Below are 20,146 nucleotides of genomic sequence, written 5' to 3'. Positions count from 1 at the left end.
CTGTCTTTTTCTCGTGTTTTCATTCGTCAAAATCAAAAAGGGGGTTGTCAGGTTTAGGTAAACAAAAGCTCCCTACTTAGCTTAGGTAGACAAAACGTCACTGTTGTAGTAATCCAACTTCGGTCTCCTACTGTAGTACAAAAACCACGAAAACCTCTCTCTCACAATGGCTCTTAACGTTTGCCAAGGTTGCATCTTATCTGATTCATGGCAAGGTTTTTTTTTTTTTTTTTTTTTTTTTTTTTTTTTTTTTTTTTTTTTTTTTGTTGTTGTTGGTGTTGTTGTTGTTGTTGTTGTTGTTGTTGTTTTCCCCCCGAATCTCTGCGGGCATGATTGAAACTCGGCATCTCTTTCGTCTTTCTTCCCAGGTGATTGAAGATGGATGGATGTCATCATCCTCTACATTTATCTCGACGAACTCTTTTACTTGTTCAAGCGGTGATTGGTATTCACCTGTTTCTTTGTTTGTTTGGGTAACCGCCGTCGCTTTTCCTCTTTCTTGTCTCTACAAGTCAAATTTCCTAAACACCGTTTTCTTTTACTCACTCACTCACTCACTCAGTCATTTATCGCCTCATCATACAAGTCAAAGTTAATATTCTTCACCCAACCTGGTTTAACATGGTAATAGATAGCGAGGACCGACGCAGAAAATCTGCTCCAGACTGAGGTAAGTGACAGTGAGTTATGTAAGTATAACACTGTTTGTCTGATTTAGATCTAAACATGTCACGAGTGTTCATCAAGACGGATCATTAGAGGTTGCCTGGCAAACGATAGTATTTCTAATATATAGTTTGCAATTCCTCTCGTTCCTTCCAGTTGATTTCTGGTCTTTCATCCCTCATCCCAATCATCACTCCCAGTCCTATATGCAATCGTAACCCTTTCACCCACCCAGATGAACTCCCTGATAACTCCCCAAAATAAATAGATCTTTCTCTCCCACCGGCCCAAAAACGCCCAAGTGATCAAGTAACGATGAGATCTGAAATGTAGATCTCAAGCCTCCCAACATATCCCACCCATCCAACAAAGGAAACCCAATAACCAAAAAGACAAAAGAGATCAAAAACAAATAAAACTTCAGATCTTGCCGCCGTCGCCTTGTTTTATGCCTTCTACACCGCTGCTTGATTGCTTGAGCGATAGTATAGTAGTGTAGTGTAGTATACCCCATTTTGAATGCCCGCCGAAAATGCTAGATAGATTGAGATGGAGATGTATGAAATGTTGAACGATTGTTGAGACAAAACATTATGGTGTAATAGTGTGTGTGCGCAGTATGCGCATAGCGATTGTTTGAATATTTTGGTGAAGCTTAACCACGAATGGCATTAGCCATCCAGCCCAGCTCAGTCATCAGGTCCTCAAGACCCGAGTTGGGGGTAGGGCTGTTAAGGAAGGAAGTGTGCGAGACAGGAATGCTGGTCTCAATCCTGGGGACCATGAGAGACTTGGACTCCTTTGCTTCTTGGGGCGAAGACTGGGGCAGGCTGTAGGTGGAGAGGGTGCTCCCGACTGAGCCGGCGGAAGCCTTGCGGGCCGTGCTGTAGTCAAGCACAGGAAGGGGAAGGAGGTCCTCGTCGAGGTTCTCATCCTCCTCATCGTCGTCGGAGTGGTAGAAGGCGGGAGGTGAGTCGGCTGAGGACTGAGGTGAGCTGGTGTCGACAAGAGACAGCTTAGGTATCGAGAGATCGAGGCAGGGCATCGTAGAAGGGCACCTGGCAAGGGCCATAGTGGGTGTAAGAGCCTCGCCGCTTTTGACAGGCGGAGAAGGGGTGAGCGATCGTTGGGATGGCGGAGGGGAGAGGCCGGTGAACTGCATGTATTCCGACACAGCAGATGTGGCGAACATGTCGTCGTCTTCGTTCTCCTCGACGATATCATCAGGAATGGTGATAGCCGGACGTTCCACTGTCTGATACTCCTCTTCAGGTAGTTCATCGTTGGACAGGAACCGGCGAAGCGACTCAGGCGACATGTCCCTGGACCTGCTTGACCCGGATGACCTGATGCTCCGAGTATCATCGGTGGGTGTCGGCAGCCTGATCTCCGGCAGGGAGGAAGAGCTTTGCTTGCGACCGAACAGCCTACGTGGCGAGAACCAGCTGGAGCCCGGTGAGATAGACCTGGAAGAGCGCTTGAGCTCAGGTAGAGGGGCGGTAGCGGCACGGGAAGCAGCGTCCATTAATGAAGCGACGGTGGGTTGCGGCGTGTTGTATCTGTCGGCGGGATTCATGGTCTTGTAGTTTTCCTCGCGGAGGGAGGTGGTGGATGCGCTGCGGTTCCTGAGGGTATGCTCGACAGGAACATAGAGAGTGTTGACAGTCTGGCCGGGTAGATATGGACAGTTATTTGTTGAGGGAAGAGTAGGATCATATGTCTCAGCCGCGCCATCTAGCTCGTACTGGGGGGTCTCGGTTAATGACAGGGGCCGACGGACGTATCTCTGGACAAGGACTCACATAAAAGTAATATGTCTGGCCCATCTTCAAGCCGCCGTTCCGTTTTGGGGTTCGGCCAGAGTCACCATCGCAGATGATATCCTTGAAGGTGTAGCATCCCTTCCACTGGCCTCTGTCGCGTCTGACGTCACGCTCCATTGTATAAGGTTTAGCGAAATTGTCCCAAGAACCGACCAGGTGAACAGCGTTGACCGAGGGATGAGTCCGTCTATTTCTCGTGTTAGTCTCGTCGACGAGTGGGTGAAATGTGGGCGCAGATCAAAAGGCTTGGGGTATGAGAGGAGTAAAAGTGGATGAGGCTAAGTGTAGGCTGCAATATTCCCAATACCACGTCAAGGGTCATTACGGGAATTGACCAATAATGGCTGTTTCCCTTGACTTGAGCTGGGTCAGGTCAAGTAGGAGGCCACGAGCGCAATCACCGCCAGACTTCGGTCTTGGATGAGATTGAGCTCTGGCGATCTGCTGAGTAGAGGCTGGCTTGGCAGGAATTCTCCTCAGCTCGCCCAGGCTCGCTTGCTCGGACCCCGGCCTGCGTGGTGATGATCATGGGATTTTGATCGATGGACGCCGAGATACTCAATTCTCATCGAACAGGGCATGGGGATCCGATTTCCCGATCGACACCTGCTGGCACCGTCTCCAAAACCAAAAAGAAAAACTGGGAAGTGGAACATGTCCAGACGTACAATATGAGACGGGTCTTTTACCGAAAAGCGAGAGGGGGTGTAACCGAGTTGCGTGAAAACGAACGATGGGGGAATGAATGACTGACCGCACAGCAGTCTCGCAAGCGAAGTGAAGCTAAGGAAAGAGGGGGGAGGAAAAAAAGAAAGAGAGATTATAACACAAGCTTCAAAGAACTCACAACATAAAGGTAAAGAGGGTTGTTGTTGGGTCCATGGCGGGCTTTTTAGAGTTGACTCGCCACGCTTTAAGCGCACGGGTCTAGACAATATAAGTGAAGTTTCGCTAAGAAAGTCGGGCGGCTGCGTTTCGTTGGAAGCTTCTGAAGCAGATAGAAGGTAGTATTGCTCAATGTTGTTGCTGTTGCTATTGATGAAGGGTGAACTGGGCTGAGCCAATCACAATCCAGAGACTGGTGCGGAAGCGCCGTACTGCTTCAGAGTCGAACCCGGGGAAGCGATTTGAGTGGACGGCGCTTAAAGGGTGTGTATATGCGACAACGAAGTTTGGTTCTCTTGAAACTTGACGCACGTGTTTCGAACTCGACCAAGAGCCAGAGATTCGACAAGACAAGCGAGGAGAAGATCAGGGACCGGAGCCGCCGTGGCAAAGACAGAGGGAGGGGATTGCGAGGTTGATTGCTGTGGGGGGACCGGGGGAGGTTATTGTTGGCAATAAAAAGAAAGTCGAATGCCAACACACACACACACACACACTTGTTGACACAGCAGCACGATGGATCCTGGTAGGTCGTACCCCAGGATATGTATGTTGCAAAAAGTCGACAATACTATCCACCTTGTCGGCGACCAAATCCATCAAGATCGAGAGAAAATCAGGGTTCTGTTCCCAGATCTCAAGAGGAGAAAAAAGATGGCAGGGCCCTTGCCCTATTTCAAATATCGGGACAGCTCGCTTTTCGGCGAATCTCCTTCGTCAGCCGGTGAGGAGAACTGTGCAGGATTTCCCAGATAGGCTTGGGGTGTGCAGCTGGGCTGGGAACCGAGAGCGAGGTGGAAAGCTGGGGGGGGGGTGAAGATGAGGGACGCTTTGGCCTGCGGTTCCAACACGACGCTTGCAGTCGCACGGCTTCACGGCATGCAGAACACTGCCGTAGGGGGGTTGATCTGGAGGCCAAGACTATCGAAATGGGGGAAAATGGGGTCGCCAAGGAGGGTTAGAATGGCTTCACAATGGCCCAGGGGTCACGGTATGGTGCTTCTTGGAGTCGCAGGCTTCATGCACGGCTAATTTCGGCAGGGCTCAGCTCATGCTACAGTGAGAGTGCTAGCAGATCCTGTCGACCATGTGGATTGAACCATGTGCGAGATAGATTGCCTTGATGGATATGGTAGGGTTGTGTTGTGTTGTTGATGTGTGGACAAAACTCCGCAATGGAGATAATTGAACATGTCAAAAATGGCCCCCGGATTTGGGGACTGTCCGAGTTTCCCGCAGTGAAAAAGGTGCGTGACACTGCACAACAACTTGATATCTGAACGTGGTGACGCAGCGATACCGGATACGTTCTGCAGATAGTAAGGACGGGTGACTGGCTGAGCATTGTGTAATGGTGCAGCATTGGACGGAAAGGCCGGCTTCCCTGATAGCCCAGGGAGACGGAGGCTCAACAACCGTAGAATGCGGCAGGTACGATATGGCCAACACTCATTGGAGCTTTCCTTGGTTTTCTTCAGAAGTGAGTGTCAGCTCAGCCAAAGTCACGGAGATGGTCCTTGGATGGTCCATTGACAATTTCCATTGTTCGGTGGAGCCGTCTCAGCCTGATGCAAGCAGGCAACTGGCACCAATGGGAGAAGACATGCAGGCATTGTCAGGCTGACTGACAAGCCAAGAATCAAAGATTTTCTTTCTCTCCAGAAAATCAGCAGAAATTCGGCTGCCTGTTCGCAGCGAGTCTCCACCGAATCCGTCGATCGAATCTCCCCCTGGGTTTCCAATCGCGCGCTTTCCACGTCCATGGTTGGTTGGTGGTCCTTGTCCACTTTGGTCCCCTTTGCGCGGGAATATGTATGTAGTCGCATTTGTCCCTTTTCATTGGAGAAGACCGACCGGGTCGTCATCAAAATTTGTTGTCATGATCGTATGCTGTGTTTGATGGCCAGCTGTGAGAAATCCTCGACGCCGTCTCATTTCGCCTGATCCCGTCTTTCATCCCAACTGAATGGCGATCTGGAGGACGTTGCGACGAAAAAGAAGCAAAGGAAGCAGCCGAGAGACACCACCTACACTACTAGAGACAGAAGCCAAGAGGCCAAGAGGCCAATCATCCAAAGCATGACGGAGTGGATCCTGCTTCAACCTCGAACGGGCTCCACCTTTTTAGGTTCAATGTGGGCAAGTGGGGTGTGGTCAAAGGCCGGGGACGTCCATCATCATTTCCTCCTTCCTCTTTCCTTTCTTCCATTCCTCTTCGATTCCAATGATTGACTTCCCAGACACTCCTTTTCTATCGCACCATAATCTGAGTGTTTTGATGGGCATTGGAAATTGAAGCCGGCTCGGTGCCGAGAAGGATCATTTACCACTAATTTCTCCTCCAGCCGACGATTTCCGATGCTGTCTCGACGAAGCCCAGGCATCATTCACACTCTTTCGACATTTCTCACTGCCGAGTCCATCTATCCGTCCCCGTCTTCCTACCGTGTCCGTACACATTGTGCGGCGACGTCGGTCACAGAAAGCGACCAAGACGCCTCAGCGGGAATTGGCGCGTCCCGACTCGGCTGCCCACATCGCCGCTGCGTCACTTCGTCGACCCCAAGCGTCTGGGCCAGTGTGCTTCTTCGGGATGACAATGGTGACACTGGCAATGATAGGAAAACAGCATGCAAGCCACAAGTCTTGGAAACCACCATTCATATGCCCCTATGTGCCCATGTCAGAGTAAACCATTAACCGACCCGTCGTGCCGTCCTTCTGGTACTATTGCACTTCCTTTCCATGAGGCTTCCATGCATCAATCATCTTCACGTTCTTGTTGTTCTCCCTTGCATCTTGACATCCCGGCCACCACCACTCCGTTAGGTACCCGGCGCTCAGTGGTGGTGCTCAGGGGTCGTCGCCAAGGATGGTGCTTACCTACCTACCTGTTACTTCACTCCATATACGTACCTACTGCTTCCAACTGCCGCTTCAAAAAAGCAACAAAAGGTGGGTGATTATCAGACAAAAATCAAAATTACCGAAAAGGGCGGGCGATCGTAGGTTTGAGAGTATCCATACAGTACCATAAAGTTCTAAAGTCGGGTCCAGCTGTCTTGAATTGAAACGGGTTCCAGTCAGCAGTAGTATTATGTTATGTACTATAGTGTGGGAAAGTATAGTATAGGACTTAGTTGAAACTCCAGCTATTTTGAAACGGCACCAGATCTGCAACCCTCAATCCTGCTCATCAATCTTCTCGAAGCTTTTTTTTTCCATTCCATCTTGTCCTCCTAGGTAGGTAGGTAGGTAGGTAGGTACCTACCTTGCATGATGAACGGGAATCCGGCAGCAGTACCAAATAAGAAAGAGGGCACAAGAGGCACATGATACACACACATCTCGTTAATAGGTACCTACGCCAAGTTACGACTGCTGCGTGTACACCCATAAACAAACCTCTAGCTGTGAACCTTGATCGTGTCGTGTACGGCACATCAATCACCGGACGGACATGCCATCCCAGCCTAAAAACCCACCGACCGCTCTTTCGGGTGCCCAGGGGATCCCGAATGGAGAGGACGACAGGAACGATGCGGCGGCGGCGCCTTCATCATACATGTCGACGTTTTCGTAAACTGGTTACACGAGCCACACGAGACATACACACGAGACTCCAGCGCCTTGCTCCTTTTGATCTCACGGTCTCACCACAGGCGGGCACAGCAGATGGATAGATGGTTGGACTGGGCTGGGCTGGGTCTCGTTTTCTCTCTATTTTTTGTCTCCTTTGAGGGTTGCCTTTGGTTTGTTGCCTCAACATGCCGTATACAGCCCGAGTTTCGAATGGAAGGCCTATAAATCTCAAGTCTAGTATCGATATCACACTCGATTTTGCTCCGTCTTGTTTTTACCGTGCTTCCTATATCTTTTATCTTTTGTACCTTGTCGCAGCTTATTCTCACAAGACAAGCATCTGATTAAGTTGAGTTATTTTCCTGTTCAAGTATACACCACAGGTACGTAGTCTAATGCACACACATCTCTTCTCCGAGAGCACACCTAGCATATTTCCGACCCAAGACACTGGGTCCGTGAGTAAGCAAGCAAGCAAAGCCCTTCAAATCTTCAAGTGGCGTAGACGGATACATATGGGGTGATCAAGTACAAAGATGAAGGAAGGGGGACGCCAAAGACACTTCGTTGGGACACGCAAAGAAATCGAATTGTTCAATCCGTCCGAAGCTAGATGAACGCAACGACATATGGATACTGCGTAGACCCAGGTGAACAGATTAGAATGGACTGAGTCTACATTCAGTTCCTTCTTTCCCTTTCTCTTCCTCACTCATGGGTTGAGGAAGGTAGGGTAGAGGTACACATCAGGTGCGCTCCTTCCTCAATAATTTCTCAATATCGAAGTACTTACCTACCTCTACTCACTGCCATCTCCGATGTCAGACAACCCTCCTATCAACCCGAGTCACCGGGCCTCGACGGATATTATCATCAGTCTCGTTCTAATAGCCAGCCACCCCCACACGCCACCGGGACCTACTATACTACCAGCCATCCTAGTTTCAATCTCCCACGTCTGAGTGTCCATCCAGACAATGTTCGTTGTTTCTTTCAAGTAACTACATACTTCAGTTGGAATGACGTGAGACCCGAGAGAGTGGATAGAGGAAAGTCATCATGTTGTTTCCACCGTGACCACTACTACTCCCACTCCCACTCAGTGCCAGTCAGTACAACTGCTCTTGACAGTGCCAGGCAATGCCGGATCTACTAAGTAGGCCTGAAAATCTAACTAAATTGAAGCCCCTCGTCTGCCTCTCCTTCCGGACCTTCTTTCATTTGACTAAACCATCAATGGAAACCCCGAAATGTAAAATTGGTATACCATCTTCAGTTATCTTCTCTACGCTCCCTTCCGAAAGGAGTACAACTAGATCCAAGTGACCAGATCACAGCGGACTAAATGCAAGAACATCATACCTCTGGGATTCAAGCTTTCGTGATCACCTGTCATAGTCTCTCCAACTTGAAAGATCCCCCCCCCGCCCCCGTTCCCTTAAATTCCCATCAATAGGTAAGTAGTTGATTATCCCCACCTACCTAGGTAGGTAAGTACTGCATAGTAAACTGCACTCAGCTACCTAACACTGGGATATTCTCCTTTACTTTTGTACTTTATTTTGCTTTATTTCCAAGGTAAGGTAGTTCACGCGCGAAAAGTACGGGCCGGTCAAATCGGACGGACGGATCATCCTTTGCCTGAGTTCAGTTCAGTTCAGTTCACTTCACTTCTCAAGGACCCTGATCGGGCAAACTTGACCCGACCCAACAAACAGCCCCGACCCGATCCGACCCGACCCGACCCGGCGGACTGGAACCACCAACCAACCCAGAACCGAAAGCTGAAGATCAAGACCTTTGAGGCGTGAGTCCAGACCTCACTCAGCCAGTCCCATAATCTCCGCGCCGCGCCATCACGTTCCCGATACTCTGGGTACCTGGCTGGGTGGCCGGTATCCATTCTCATCACAAACTAGGATCAACTGCGGTCATTTATCTCCGCGGTGCAAATGCCCTGGAGTGAGTGAGTGGCTGGTGGCTTTGATTATTTTTATTATTTTTTATTTTTTAATTTTTTATTATTATTTTTTTTTGGCTCCCGTCCACACATTACGCCCGAACCGGGTAACGGACGGACGGGACGGACGGACGGACGGAGAGTGGGAGGACACTGATGGATAGAGTGGCGCTCTACAATGTACGTACTTGTGTTTGTTTGTTGAGGATGGACCTTCAGCCTAGTGGAGGTAAGCCGCACACGACGGGTTTCAGTTCACGGCGCTATGGCTGGCGTTTGGGGGCGGGTGGTATGAAGGTGGGAGATTGGATACTATGTAGTCAAGCCAGACAGACAGACAGCCACCGACAAGCCGGGCGGGAAACGAGGAGGCAGGCGGTACCTTGCTAGGTTGGATTTTTGAGGTAGCACGATATTAAAGTGATACTCGTCACGGCATCAGGCAAGTAAAAGTAGTTCGTGTGATCAAGGCTTTGATTTCATATTATCATTACATGAGTCGGCTAGGTACGCAGCGGTCCTCTCCAGATAACTCAGATAACTGGCGTAATCTGAACAAGTTGAGTGCCATCCCCCAAGCTTTTCTCATCCAAGAGCGAGTGAGCGAAGTGAGCAACACTTCTTCTCTTCTTCCGTTCCATCCTTTTCCATCCCTGCCTGTCTTCTTCCAACACTTTGTACAATTGACAAACAACCTCCTCAAAAACTGTGATATGGAACCCATACATCATTTGCAACAAGCCTCCATTCCCTTCATTATGAACAGTCAATCCAAGTTCATCCTGTCCCCTTCCTTCCCTTCCCTTTTTGCCCTTTGCCCTTCTCCCTCATCATCAACGGTTGCATATAATCCTGAAGCCATGAGTCGGGCGTTAAAACGAAGAAGAAGAAAGAGAGATAACTATAAAAAGAAAGTATGTGTGGTATAACGCCTTTACCAATGCCCTAGATAGTTAGGTACGTTGCTTTTCTTGATTTGTTGGCTTCGTTCTTCTTCTTCTTCTTCATCTGCTTCCCATCATCCAAAGCCATCATGGTGTCGTCCCCTTCTCTGATGGAAGACGTCGAGGGAGGTTTACATCAGAAAAGATGGTGTTCCCCTAAACCACGTTTCGCGAAAAGAATAATGAATCTTTCCACAGAAATAAAAATTACCATCGTCGACAGAAATAGTCTGTATAAAATATCACACAACTCCTCACCACAATCCTCAGTAGCGGGGCCCCGCCCCACTCTGGCTTGTGTCCAATTATTTTACTCGGCCTTGGTCTCTTCACCCTTGGCGCCCTTCTTCTTGTTGGCCGCCGCGGCCCTCGTGCGCTCGTACTTGATCGAGGTATCACCCTTCCACATAGTACCGAGGATTCTATCCCAGGTGGTGAAGAAGGGCTGGGAGAAGTTGGTCTTGATGCCCCAGCTCTGGTGGTGGATGTCGTGGTAAGCGGCGTTGTTACTGGTGATGTTCTGCAGGGGGTCCCAGGGCAGCGCGTATCCGCAGTGGTCGTCGACCGTCTTCATCATGCTGCCGACAAAGAAGAACATGCCCTCGCGCGAGGTCATGAAGGAGCACTTGTAGGCGATGGCGGCACCGAGGGTGTCGAGCACGAAACCCTCGACGGGGTGGTTGTAGAGGGCACCGTAGGCGTAGGGAACGTAGAGACGGTGGTGACGAGCATGCCACTTGGCTGTTGGAGGGAAAGCAGATGTTAGTGGGGGTGGTCCAGCTGCGTGGAAATTTGAGGCGGTGTGTTTTGGAAGACTTACTGTACATCCACTTGTTCATGTGCATGGCGCGGTGCCAAAGGTATTGCCAGCTATCGAGGACGAAAGCGGCAAACCAGAACTTGATGCAGGGAATGATGATCCAGTAGATGGCCTTGGCCAAGAGAATCTCCCAGGACGCGAACGCGGGAACGGCCGTGCCGGCCATGTCATCGAGCTCGAAGAGGGATGGGTAGAAACCGCCAGCGAGCGCGCCAGCAAGCAGCGGGTATGAGCCAGCAATGTTCTTGGAAAGGGCGCCGGCATTCAGTCCAACGAAACCGAGAATGGTGGGGAGGCCACGCTGGGCCAGGCGGATGCGCGTCGCCCAGACGGCAACTTCGTAGTTCTCATGTCCGGTGAGTTGCTGGTCGTCGAGGAGATTCAGCACAGCCGAGGTGCCAATCTGAATCGCTTGTTCGAGGAGGACATCGCGGGCAACCTCGTAGCGGGACGCAAGATTACGTTGGCTGATTTCTTCGGGGGTGTGTAGGCGATACTGAGGGAAAAGGTCATAGACGTCGATAATGTGGAAGAACATGGATACGACCCAGTAGGCGATGTGCGGCAGAATAAGCGACAACCAAAAGTCGGAAATCCATGGCAACAGGTCTGGAAGCGGCCGGGTTTCGTAGGCAGGCAAGGGCGGTAGGGCCGCGGCGATTGTTGTGTTAGCCATCATGGCCATGCTTGGACCGGTCGCTGTGTCGGTGAAGACCATGGACGGGCTGAGGAATTATCGTATTGAGTTGGCGATAAGGTGTGGGCAGCGATCACTGGACGCCCAAGTTCTAAGTGGGGATGATGGTAGAAAGGCGATTATGGTATAGACAAATTCCAGAAAAGACACAAAGGACGAACTGATACAGATGGGCGGCAATGAAGGAGTGTCTGAACGTTGTGTGTGTATTTTTTTTTTCTGGGAAAGACGGGACGGAGGATGGGATGAAGATTGCAATTGTAGTACAAGTAAAGTGAAGCCGCTGACTGATACTGCACAGTGGGCTGATGAGTGAGCGCTGAGATCGGACTACGTACTAGTAAGAATTGAGCTCAGTGGAGAATTGGCGGGTTTTAGTGGTTCTTGTACAGTCGCCGGTCCCATGCCCTGTACGCCTATCGAGTGGCGTTCGCCGTTTCGCTCGGTTTGCCGCCCCCGATCCGGAGGAAAATAGCGAATTCCCCCTGCTTCCTGCCATCCTGCCCTGGCGTATTTTTGTGCAAAAGATCAAAAAGCCGTGGAGGATGCCGGATGCCGGACAGCCCATCATGCTCCAAGTGGAAAGAGCTGCAATGTTCTTGCCCATCAATTTCGCTTTGGTCCGCTCTTCCGCGTCTGCTGTTTTGTCGTGCCACCACCGACACTCTGCCATGCTCTCTACAGTATGTACCTCTACATACCAGTCACCTGTATAAGGTCTCGTCGACCCATGAGCCTGGGTTGCCTTGTTGCCTAGTGTATTACTCTGCGGTCTCTTCTTTTCCCCGGATATCTGCCCACCTTGGATGTGATGGATGTGACAGCTTATGTAAAGTCTTGGCAGGGGTATCGCATCCAGTTTATGCACCATCACGTCCAGTTGGGTACGGTGATAAGGCTGGACGAGCCTGTCAATACGTAGAGGTATCGACACGCGACACTGCCTCCGTCCCGACTTGCACTTGAGCCTCGCCTTGCCTTTTCTCTGTGCCTCGTTGAAGACAACCGATTTCTGGGCCGCCACCTCGGGCAAATCCCTCGAATGCCAAAAGCTCAAAGCATCGCTTTCCGGTAAAGGTCCCTAGACCCCGATCACACACCTCGTCGGAGTGTGGTCCACCACCGTCTGGTACAGTAGGCTCCAAGCTGTGTGATTGGACAATCGGCATCGGTACTTGGCAAGGATCTGAGGGTTTTCCAGCTTTCAAATTTCGACAACCACTCCACCAACGCGTGAGTCCACCGGGGTTTCGCCTGTTGTTCGTTCTTTGACGTTCCTTCCGGGTTCCGGTCAATGTCCCGGGATCTGCAGTCACACAACGGCCACAGACCGCCGCGCCATACGGTCTCAACGCCGTTCCCGAGCCGTGTCCATGACCGGCAGTCAGCTGGACTTGGTCTCCACTTCGGCATCCGCGGGTCTCCAACCTCTTCGGCGAGGCCGGTCGTGGCCGTCAGCGTCAGCTTGATGACACGTGATGATTCATCCAGAGTGAAATGATGGTGAAGTACATAGGCCGTTTACCTCGCGCAAGTTGTCAAATTGCGTTACAAATTTTGGCGGTGCACTTCACCTTAACAACGCCAAGGTTCTGATTTCATCCTGACCTCTGACCAATCATCCACGTGGGTAAGGTACTGTACTCGGGCAGTTGCCAGCCGTGGTTCAGAAGAAGAACCTTGATGGTCTCGGCTCAATGTAATGGTATTTACGCCAGCAGACTTTAACACAGCGTTATCGAGCATTATACTTGTAGCCCCAGTACTGAGATCTCATACTATGTAACAACCGGGCATTGGAAGAGCCAGTGTATGAGACCATAGGTATTGAGTTGCAACATATCGAGTTTTGCTATGTAGGGACAATCAACGAGCGCCAGTTCAAAGGGTGCCCAACTCCCCGACTCCAATGTGATGGAAGCATGCGATAAAATTGATACTCGAGTGCAGAGCACAACAAAGAGATATCAATTTGTAAGGCCCGGGGCATGAAGAATGGTTAGACATAGGATGATGAAGGCACATTTACCAAGTGCAAAGCATCTGCGCTTTGGAATTGCAGTATGTACTGCGACGAGATCACGATTGCTCACAGGCTGTACTAAAAAAGGAAGTTGTGAGAATACTGCAGCCGAAAGGTGCATTCCCCATGAAGATGGTGTTTGCTCTTTTCAACCCAAACTTGAGACAGGGAATGACTCGGCAAAGTCGGTTTGTCGAGAATTGCAACCAAGACGAACGGTTAGGACTCGCATTGCGGTCGAGGCTCAAAAGACGGTTTCAAGTTCTGGACTTTTTGATCTTCGCAGCTCGCACATCCCGTTGTCTTCATCAGTACCCAATGAGATGCGGGCGCCGCGAATAAATTGTAGCCAACAGCGTACGCCCCGCCCGCATGTGGTGAAGGTCTCGAGCATTGGGCTGGAGGTTCCATTCCCGCTTGGGTTTAGCGCGAGAAGAACTTGCCCCTCCGCGCCCCTCCCACCCTTCCCATCCTCCATTTTTTTCACCCGTCCCAGGATTTAACCCACCCGCGTCCCAACGTCTGAGGTCTCTTCCTTTCGTTTTTGTCTTCGTGCCCTTGTTTTCCCCAAGTCCATCAACCACCAACCTCGATACCCTCATCCTCATTCTGCAACGCAGTCCACAAATCAGTCAAAATGCTTATTTACTCTGTGAGTGCCATCTCTACATACACGGAGACAATGACAATTGAAGCCCCAATGCTGTCGCATCCAATGTCGCATTCAAAGCGACGAGGACAACGCATCCGCATCCGCATCAGCCTCAGCATCAGCTGCTAACCCCGCTTCTTCTTTTGCACCATACAGGATATCATCACCGGCGACGAGATCATCTCGGACTCCTACGACCTCAAGGAGGTCGATGGCATCGCCTATGAGGTCGACTGCGCCATGATTGAGGAGGGCGCCGTCCAGGTTGACATTGGTGCCAACGCCTCCGCCGAGGAGGCCGACGAGGCCCTTGACGACGGTGTCGTCAAGGTCAACAACGTTGTCCACTCCTTCCGTCTCCAGAGCACCCAGTTCGACAAGAAGGGTTACCTCGTCTACCTCAAGGGTACGTTATCCTCGTTTGTCATGTCCATACATGGCATATACTAACACAAATGACCAACAACAGGCTACATGAAGTCCGTCAAGAACGCCCTCAAGGAGCAGGGCAAGTCTGACGAGGAGATCAAGGACTTCGAGACCAAGGCCAGTGCCTTCGCCAAGAACGTCATCCTCGCCAAGTTCAAGGACTGGGAGTTCTACACCGGCGAGTCCATGAACCCCGACGGCATGGTTGTCCTCCTCAACTACCGCGAGGACGGCACCACCCCTTACGTCGTTGTCTGGAAGCACGGCCTCAAGGAGACCAAGGTCTAAATTACGCGTTTTTGTCTTAGCGGCGCAATTTGGATCGGGCCTGTGGTTTTCGGGAAACAAAATACAACAAATTTCTGAAACGATATCCCCCAATTTTTCTCTTCTTGTTGAGTTACGATGATATGATGGAGCCATGAAACCCAAAAATGAATTGACGACTTTTGAAAGTATCTAATAAACGCGCTTTCGGCACCACTGTGACAGCTTCCTAGCCCTGATGGATAAACGCGCTATCGGCCTGTTGGCAAAACCGGTCAGCTCTCACAAGACAATTACGCCCCTCATGATTCTCGAACTCGGTCTACGTTAGTACATGGACGTGCCATTGAGATGATACAACATGATAGGACGGTCGTCCTCAGCCATTCTCCTTGTCCCTGTATGACGCTATTATGCATGTGACTGAGAACCTTGGTGTCCATTCGTTCCTATCCTATTTTATCATATCCTATCCGCATCGGTGGTACAGTACTAAGGCATCCATGTCTGCCTGCCGGTACCTATGATATCTAAGAGGGGCAATAACGGAGAACAGAAATCATTACCGCTTTTTCTCACTCAATGTAATGTCACTCAAACTACGTACAGCCCCGAAAATATTTGGCTTTGATCAATAGACGAGTGAGTTGATGTCGTCCGCAGGCTTTCTCAAGAACGATCCAGTAAACAGGATTGGGTTAAGTGAAACCGTATCGAGTAAGAAACAGTGGTAGTACAAATATTTCATTCCATCATCACATAGCTTTTCATAGACCACGACCATGATATATCCTTCCGAAGCCAAAGCCCCCTATTTGAAAACGACATGAACCCCCAAAACGCCTGCTTCTACAATAATATAAAAACAACAGATTGGTATGCAATGCGCCTAGGACTCATCCATCCGTCCCTCCTCACCATCCCCCTGATCTTTCGCTTTCTCTGCGCTCCCCCCTCCTTGCCTCGGTGTTTTTGTTTTTGTTTCCCCTTCTCCTCCCTCTCTCTGACTCCCCTCTGACTGAGCTTGTATCTGTCCCTCTTCTTGCCTCTCCTCATTCTGCTCCTCATTCTGCTCCTGCTCCTGCTCCTGTCCCTGTCCCCCTTCTCCTCCCTCCCCGCCCGCCTCATTACTACTACCATCATGGCCCCCACCTCCCAAACTCCCCAAAACCCCTTCCAACGCTTCCACCTCCTCCCTCTCCACCCTCCTCCTCTTTGTTGTCCTCCTCGCCCCATCACCATCACCATCACCATCTCCACCATTCTCCTCCACCACCACCATCAAATCCCCTGTAATCGACTGTTCCTTCCCCCCGAGCTCTCCTCCATCCCTCAGCTCCCCGTTGACTCCCAGCTCCAGACCGCGAACTTGCTCGAGATGTTTCCGCGTGGCAGTCTCGATGTACTCTAGTCTCTGCAGACGCCAGGGTTTCTTTTTCCTGTCGTCTTCTTCTGGTTCGTCGGGAGAATCTGTTGATGCTGGTTCTGGTTCTGGTGTAGTTGCTGCCACTGGTTGAGAAAGAGCAGGGAGGAGCGAGCGGAGAGAAGTAGAGAGCGAGCGGAGAGCGTCGAGTTGGGAGAGAGTAAATGCCGTGGTGGTGGTGAGAGGGGTGGAGGCGTCCGAGGTGGAGAGGAGGGAGGTTTGGGTTAGGAAGCCAAAGGGGGGTTTGCTTGTGCTTGTGCTGTCTGTTGTTGGGATTGTGGTAGAGGAAGGAGGAGGAGGGGCGTCGGTCATTTCTGTGTCGGTGTTGTTAATGTCGTTGCCGTTTTGGGTTGGTATTTGCGGCAGTGGTGGTGGTTGGGAACGCTCGGATTTGACTTTTTTGGGAGAGCCGATGAGACGACGGACTTCAGACAGCAACGCGGCATTGCGGGCCTTTTCGGCGTGGAGCATGACGTTGAGCTTCTGCGATGCTTGCAAGCGTCTACGGAGGCGGGTGACGGTTTCGAGTGTTGGCTTTTCGTCTCCTCCTTCCTTTTGTCCTTCCTTCTGGGGGGAGGAGAAATCCAACCCCTCGTAATGGCCCAACCGTATCCAATCGCGGTCTTCCGGCCTCACGCACAAAATGTTGCGCATAACGTAGATCTCGAACTTGTCAAAGTTGCGGTCGATGCTGGCGCAGAGTAAGGTCTCGAGCTGGTGCGTGCCGTTTTCGATCTCGTGTCGATGGGCTTCCTCGGCGTTGGGAAGACCCTCTTCGCCCTTTTTGGGCTTCTTGCCCGGTTTGGTGGTGGAAGCATGGGTAGGTGGTCTGAAACCGAGAGAAGCTGGAGGCGCGTTGAGGAGACCTTGTTCGACACTGTTAAGGGCGCGCTCGGCGAGGATGTTGATGCTGTTGATTATGTCGTCAAGTAAGCTCTGTTGATGCGCGATGCGTCGCGGGGTTAGTTGGACAAAGGTTTTGGGTTGAGTGAGAGAGAATTGGATCGGGACGTACGACTGGGGGATAGCCAAAGTGCTCTGTTAGGAGCTCGGTATCTGTTGTTGTTGTGGCCATCTTGGTCTCATTTGTTTACTTGGACGTTGAGGAGGTTGTCCCTCGGCGCGACTCAAAGACGCGATGCCCTGGTTTCTTGCAATGGATGCGATTGCGAAAGTGGAATTGAACGATTGACACAGTAGAGGTACTAACAGCGCAAACGTTCGGCAGTCGGGTGCCTGAAGAGCAAGGCGGCACAGCTGGTGTGGGGACCCTGTCAGCCGCTGACGATCCCCGGGATCTACGTCACATCCCTTGTGCAAGTGTCCGCTGGAAGATAAGGAACGAACACCGACTCCGTTGCCCGCTTCCCTAGGTTGCGATAACAATTGAAGCGCCGAAGTCCCCCTATCGAAGAAGCATCCATCCACCGGGGTGATCACCACGCTATCTGATTGCCGGAATCCTTTTCTAGAAGGCTTCCACTTCTTTCTCCCTTCTTTTCCGGTCCTAAATATTTCAACTTTTGTTATCGACCATATCTACACAGCCCATCACACTGCCCGCCATGCCGGAACTAGCGGGCTACAAAGAGAAGGGCAAGGAGATCTTCAAGAAAGGATGGCATCCGGAGAAAGAGGGAACGACGTTGAAAGGCCAAGTGGTGCGTATGAAGCCCAATGGAGTCCAAATACCACTGACTGACATGATACTGACGCACGTTTCGGATGCAGAAAGGCTTGCTTGGACGCGGAGAGGATCCTGTAGGCTACATCACTTTCCCCAGTCGCATCTGTCTCCCCGACGTGAAAATACTAACACATGCCCATCCAGAGAGAACGTTATGCGGACCATCAATCAACACCAATTTCCTCTCTACGCGACCCAGCCTCTTTCCCTCCTCCGCCCAAGCGCAGGATCGGCGACCTCACACCGCCACCCCCGCCCTCCCGGCCTACCTCCACGAATCCGGTCGAGTCACAGCAATACGGACAGCAACAGCAATATGGGCATCAACAACAACATGAAGGCGTCGAGGAAGATAGGCCGCCGCCACCGCCGAGACCATATCAAGTAGACACCACCGGCCTATCGACAGCACACTTACCGCCCCCTCCGGTCCGCAGAGACGGAGCCGATGGCCGACCTCCACCACCACCTCGCCCTTCAACCATTAGTGCAGGTGGCCTACCTTCTACCGGAGGACCACCGAGCCTGCCGCCCAGACTACCTCCCCGTTCATCCACAGCTTCTCCGGCCTCAACACAGGCAGGTGATGGTTACCTAAATCAAGGCGCCGTAAACCGACTCGGCGCAGCGGGCGTCAACGTCCCCGGGTTCGGCATCGGCAGCGAAAAGAGTGCCGCAGCAACTACTTCGAACCAGACTCCTCTACTGCCGCCACCCTCTTACACCCCCATCAACCGTCCCGCTCGATCAACCACCACCGGCTCTACCTCTGGTACCGCAGGCAGCGGTAGTTTCACAGACCAAGCCAAATCCCAACTCTCCAATCTCCAAAACCGCTTCTCCAAACTCACCACGGGCGCCTCTTCCTCCACCACCCCAGGAGCAACTTCCCAACCCTACTCCCAACCCTACCACTCCCTCCCTCCCGGCTCTTCCACCACCACCTCCACCCCAACCTCAACCTCCACAACCCCCACACCCCCTTCAAATCGCCCCACTCTCCCCCCTCCACCACCCGCCTCTCGCGTATCCCCTACCTCAACAGGCCATCAAGAAGGTACCACCACTGCTCCTGAAGGAGGAGGAACAACCTGGGCGCAAAAGCAACACGCGCTCAAAACCGCTTCAGCCTTCCACAAGGATCCTCGCTCCGTTTCCTATTCCGACGCTAAATCCGCCGGAGGGACGATCAATAACTTCCGCCAGAGACACGGGGATCAGATAGCGGCGGGGATGAAGACAGCTCAGAATCTTGGAGGGAAGGCGGCGGGGGCAGTGGGGAATTTAAGGGATCGATTTGGTGGTGGTGGTGGTGGTGGTGCTGGTTCAACAGGAGGTACTTATGGCGGTAGTGCCGGGACGTCACAACAGCCGCCGCCACCACCACCACCAGTTGGGACCAGAACAAGAGCCGAGAGTGCTACTTCATATGGTCATGGGCATGGGCATGGGCATGGATACAGTGACTCGGTGGGATCATCTGCCACGCCGGGAAGTCCATCCGCGGCAGCGGCAACGGCTGCAGCAGCCAAGAAGAAACCACCTCCGCCTCCGCCGCCCAAGAAGAAACCTGCTTTGACGGCGCCGCCGTCTGTACCTGCTCCGCCGGGGCAAGGGGGACAGGATGCCCCGCCACCACCACCCGTGCCGCTTGCTACGAGACCTGCCTTTTGAATAGGATGGGGTTATTGACGACAAGGGATATCCAGGTTATGGGTCGACAGACTGTATAATATAAGATTTGAGTTCGTTGGATAGAGTGGACTGGGCGCGTGCATAGATAACTACCGGGAACCTTTTGGAAGGCCGGGGAGTCTGATCAAGGCAAGGGTGGGATGGGCAGGTAGACTTGGATCATAGCGCCGACACACGAAATCGGATAGAATAGGATAGGATAGGATAGGATAGGATAAACAGCAAGGTTCAGGTTCTCACTCGGTTCGGGCACATGGATGATAGCGTCACATACGAAAACGAAGACTTTGGGTAGGAGGAGGGAAGTTGCTTGGTCACCTATGGTGCTTCAAATCGCGATGAGTACATCTCATAAACTTATCGTCCAGTGTTCAGCAGCATCTTGTGCGAATATAAAGGTTCGACTTTCGAGTTCCTGTATCTGGGTATATCATCATTATCTCCTAGGAGGCCTAAAAGTTGACAATGTCGATCAAAGTTCTGTTTGTATGTGGCTGTAGGGGTTTACTCTAGGGGGTTTCTTCCCATATGAAGGAGGTGCATTGGAGTCAAACGGGAAATTATATTTATTCAATACTCAGTAGGTGAACAGC

At 51.5% G+C, this 20,146-nt stretch overlaps 5 protein-coding genes across 6 annotated transcripts; 2 read left to right on the top strand and 3 right to left on the bottom strand.

Moving 5' to 3' along the window:
• Window positions 1-670: 670 nt before the first annotated feature.
• Window positions 671-4,034, bottom strand: NCU06467. 2 transcript variants are annotated; one of them, XM_011395621.1, is made up of 3 exons: window positions 3,158-4,034; window positions 2,469-2,676; window positions 671-2,410 (listed from the first exon to the last, which is right to left on the bottom strand). In XM_011395621.1, the coding sequence occupies exons 2-3, from the start codon at window positions 2,604-2,606 to the stop codon at window positions 1,322-1,324; spliced, it is 1,227 nt and encodes a 408-aa protein (XP_011393923.1). In that variant the 5' UTR covers window positions 2,607-2,676; window positions 3,158-4,034; the 3' UTR covers window positions 671-1,321. The 2 variants fall into 2 exon arrangements, with proteins under 2 accessions (XP_011393923.1, XP_011393922.1); XM_011395620.1 differs by having other exon boundaries at window positions 3,337-4,034.
• Window positions 4,035-9,370: 5,336 nt separating this feature from the next.
• NCU06465 (SUR2) lies at window positions 9,371-11,708 on the bottom strand. Its single transcript, XM_952263.3, has 2 exons — window positions 10,681-11,708; window positions 9,371-10,601 (listed from the first exon to the last, which is right to left on the bottom strand). The coding sequence occupies exons 1-2, from the start codon at window positions 11,396-11,398 to the stop codon at window positions 10,171-10,173; spliced, it is 1,149 nt and encodes a 382-aa protein (XP_957356.3). The 5' UTR covers window positions 11,399-11,708; the 3' UTR covers window positions 9,371-10,170.
• A 2,152-nt stretch (window positions 11,709-13,860) lies between these two features.
• On the top strand, window positions 13,861-15,437 carry NCU06464 (hypothetical protein). The gene is made up of 3 exons (XM_952262.3): window positions 13,861-14,052; window positions 14,209-14,458; window positions 14,522-15,437. The coding sequence occupies exons 1-3, from the start codon at window positions 14,038-14,040 to the stop codon at window positions 14,767-14,769; spliced, it is 513 nt and encodes a 170-aa protein (XP_957355.1). The 5' UTR covers window positions 13,861-14,037; the 3' UTR covers window positions 14,770-15,437.
• NCU06463 (hypothetical protein) lies at window positions 15,360-17,343 on the bottom strand. Its single transcript, XM_952261.3, has 2 exons — window positions 17,187-17,343; window positions 15,360-17,107 (listed from the first exon to the last, which is right to left on the bottom strand). The coding sequence occupies exons 1-2, from the start codon at window positions 17,244-17,246 to the stop codon at window positions 15,638-15,640; spliced, it is 1,530 nt and encodes a 509-aa protein (XP_957354.2). The 5' UTR covers window positions 17,247-17,343; the 3' UTR covers window positions 15,360-15,637.
• Window positions 17,344-17,512: 169 nt separating this feature from the next.
• Window positions 17,513-20,003, top strand: NCU06462 (hypothetical protein). The gene is made up of 3 exons (XM_952260.2): window positions 17,513-17,832; window positions 17,903-17,932; window positions 18,003-20,003. The coding sequence occupies exons 1-3, from the start codon at window positions 17,737-17,739 to the stop codon at window positions 19,530-19,532; spliced, it is 1,656 nt and encodes a 551-aa protein (XP_957353.2). The 5' UTR covers window positions 17,513-17,736; the 3' UTR covers window positions 19,533-20,003.
• The last annotated feature ends 143 nt before the right edge of the window (window positions 20,004-20,146 follow it).

The sequence above is a fragment of the Neurospora crassa genome, linkage group III (genome assembly GCF_000182925.2).
Source record: "Neurospora crassa OR74A linkage group III, whole genome shotgun sequence".
NCBI classification, from domain to species: Eukaryota; Fungi; Ascomycota; class Sordariomycetes; order Sordariales; family Sordariaceae; genus Neurospora; species Neurospora crassa.
The sequence above is the reverse complement of the archived record's forward strand: the minus strand, read 5'-3'. Positions and strand labels throughout refer to the sequence as shown.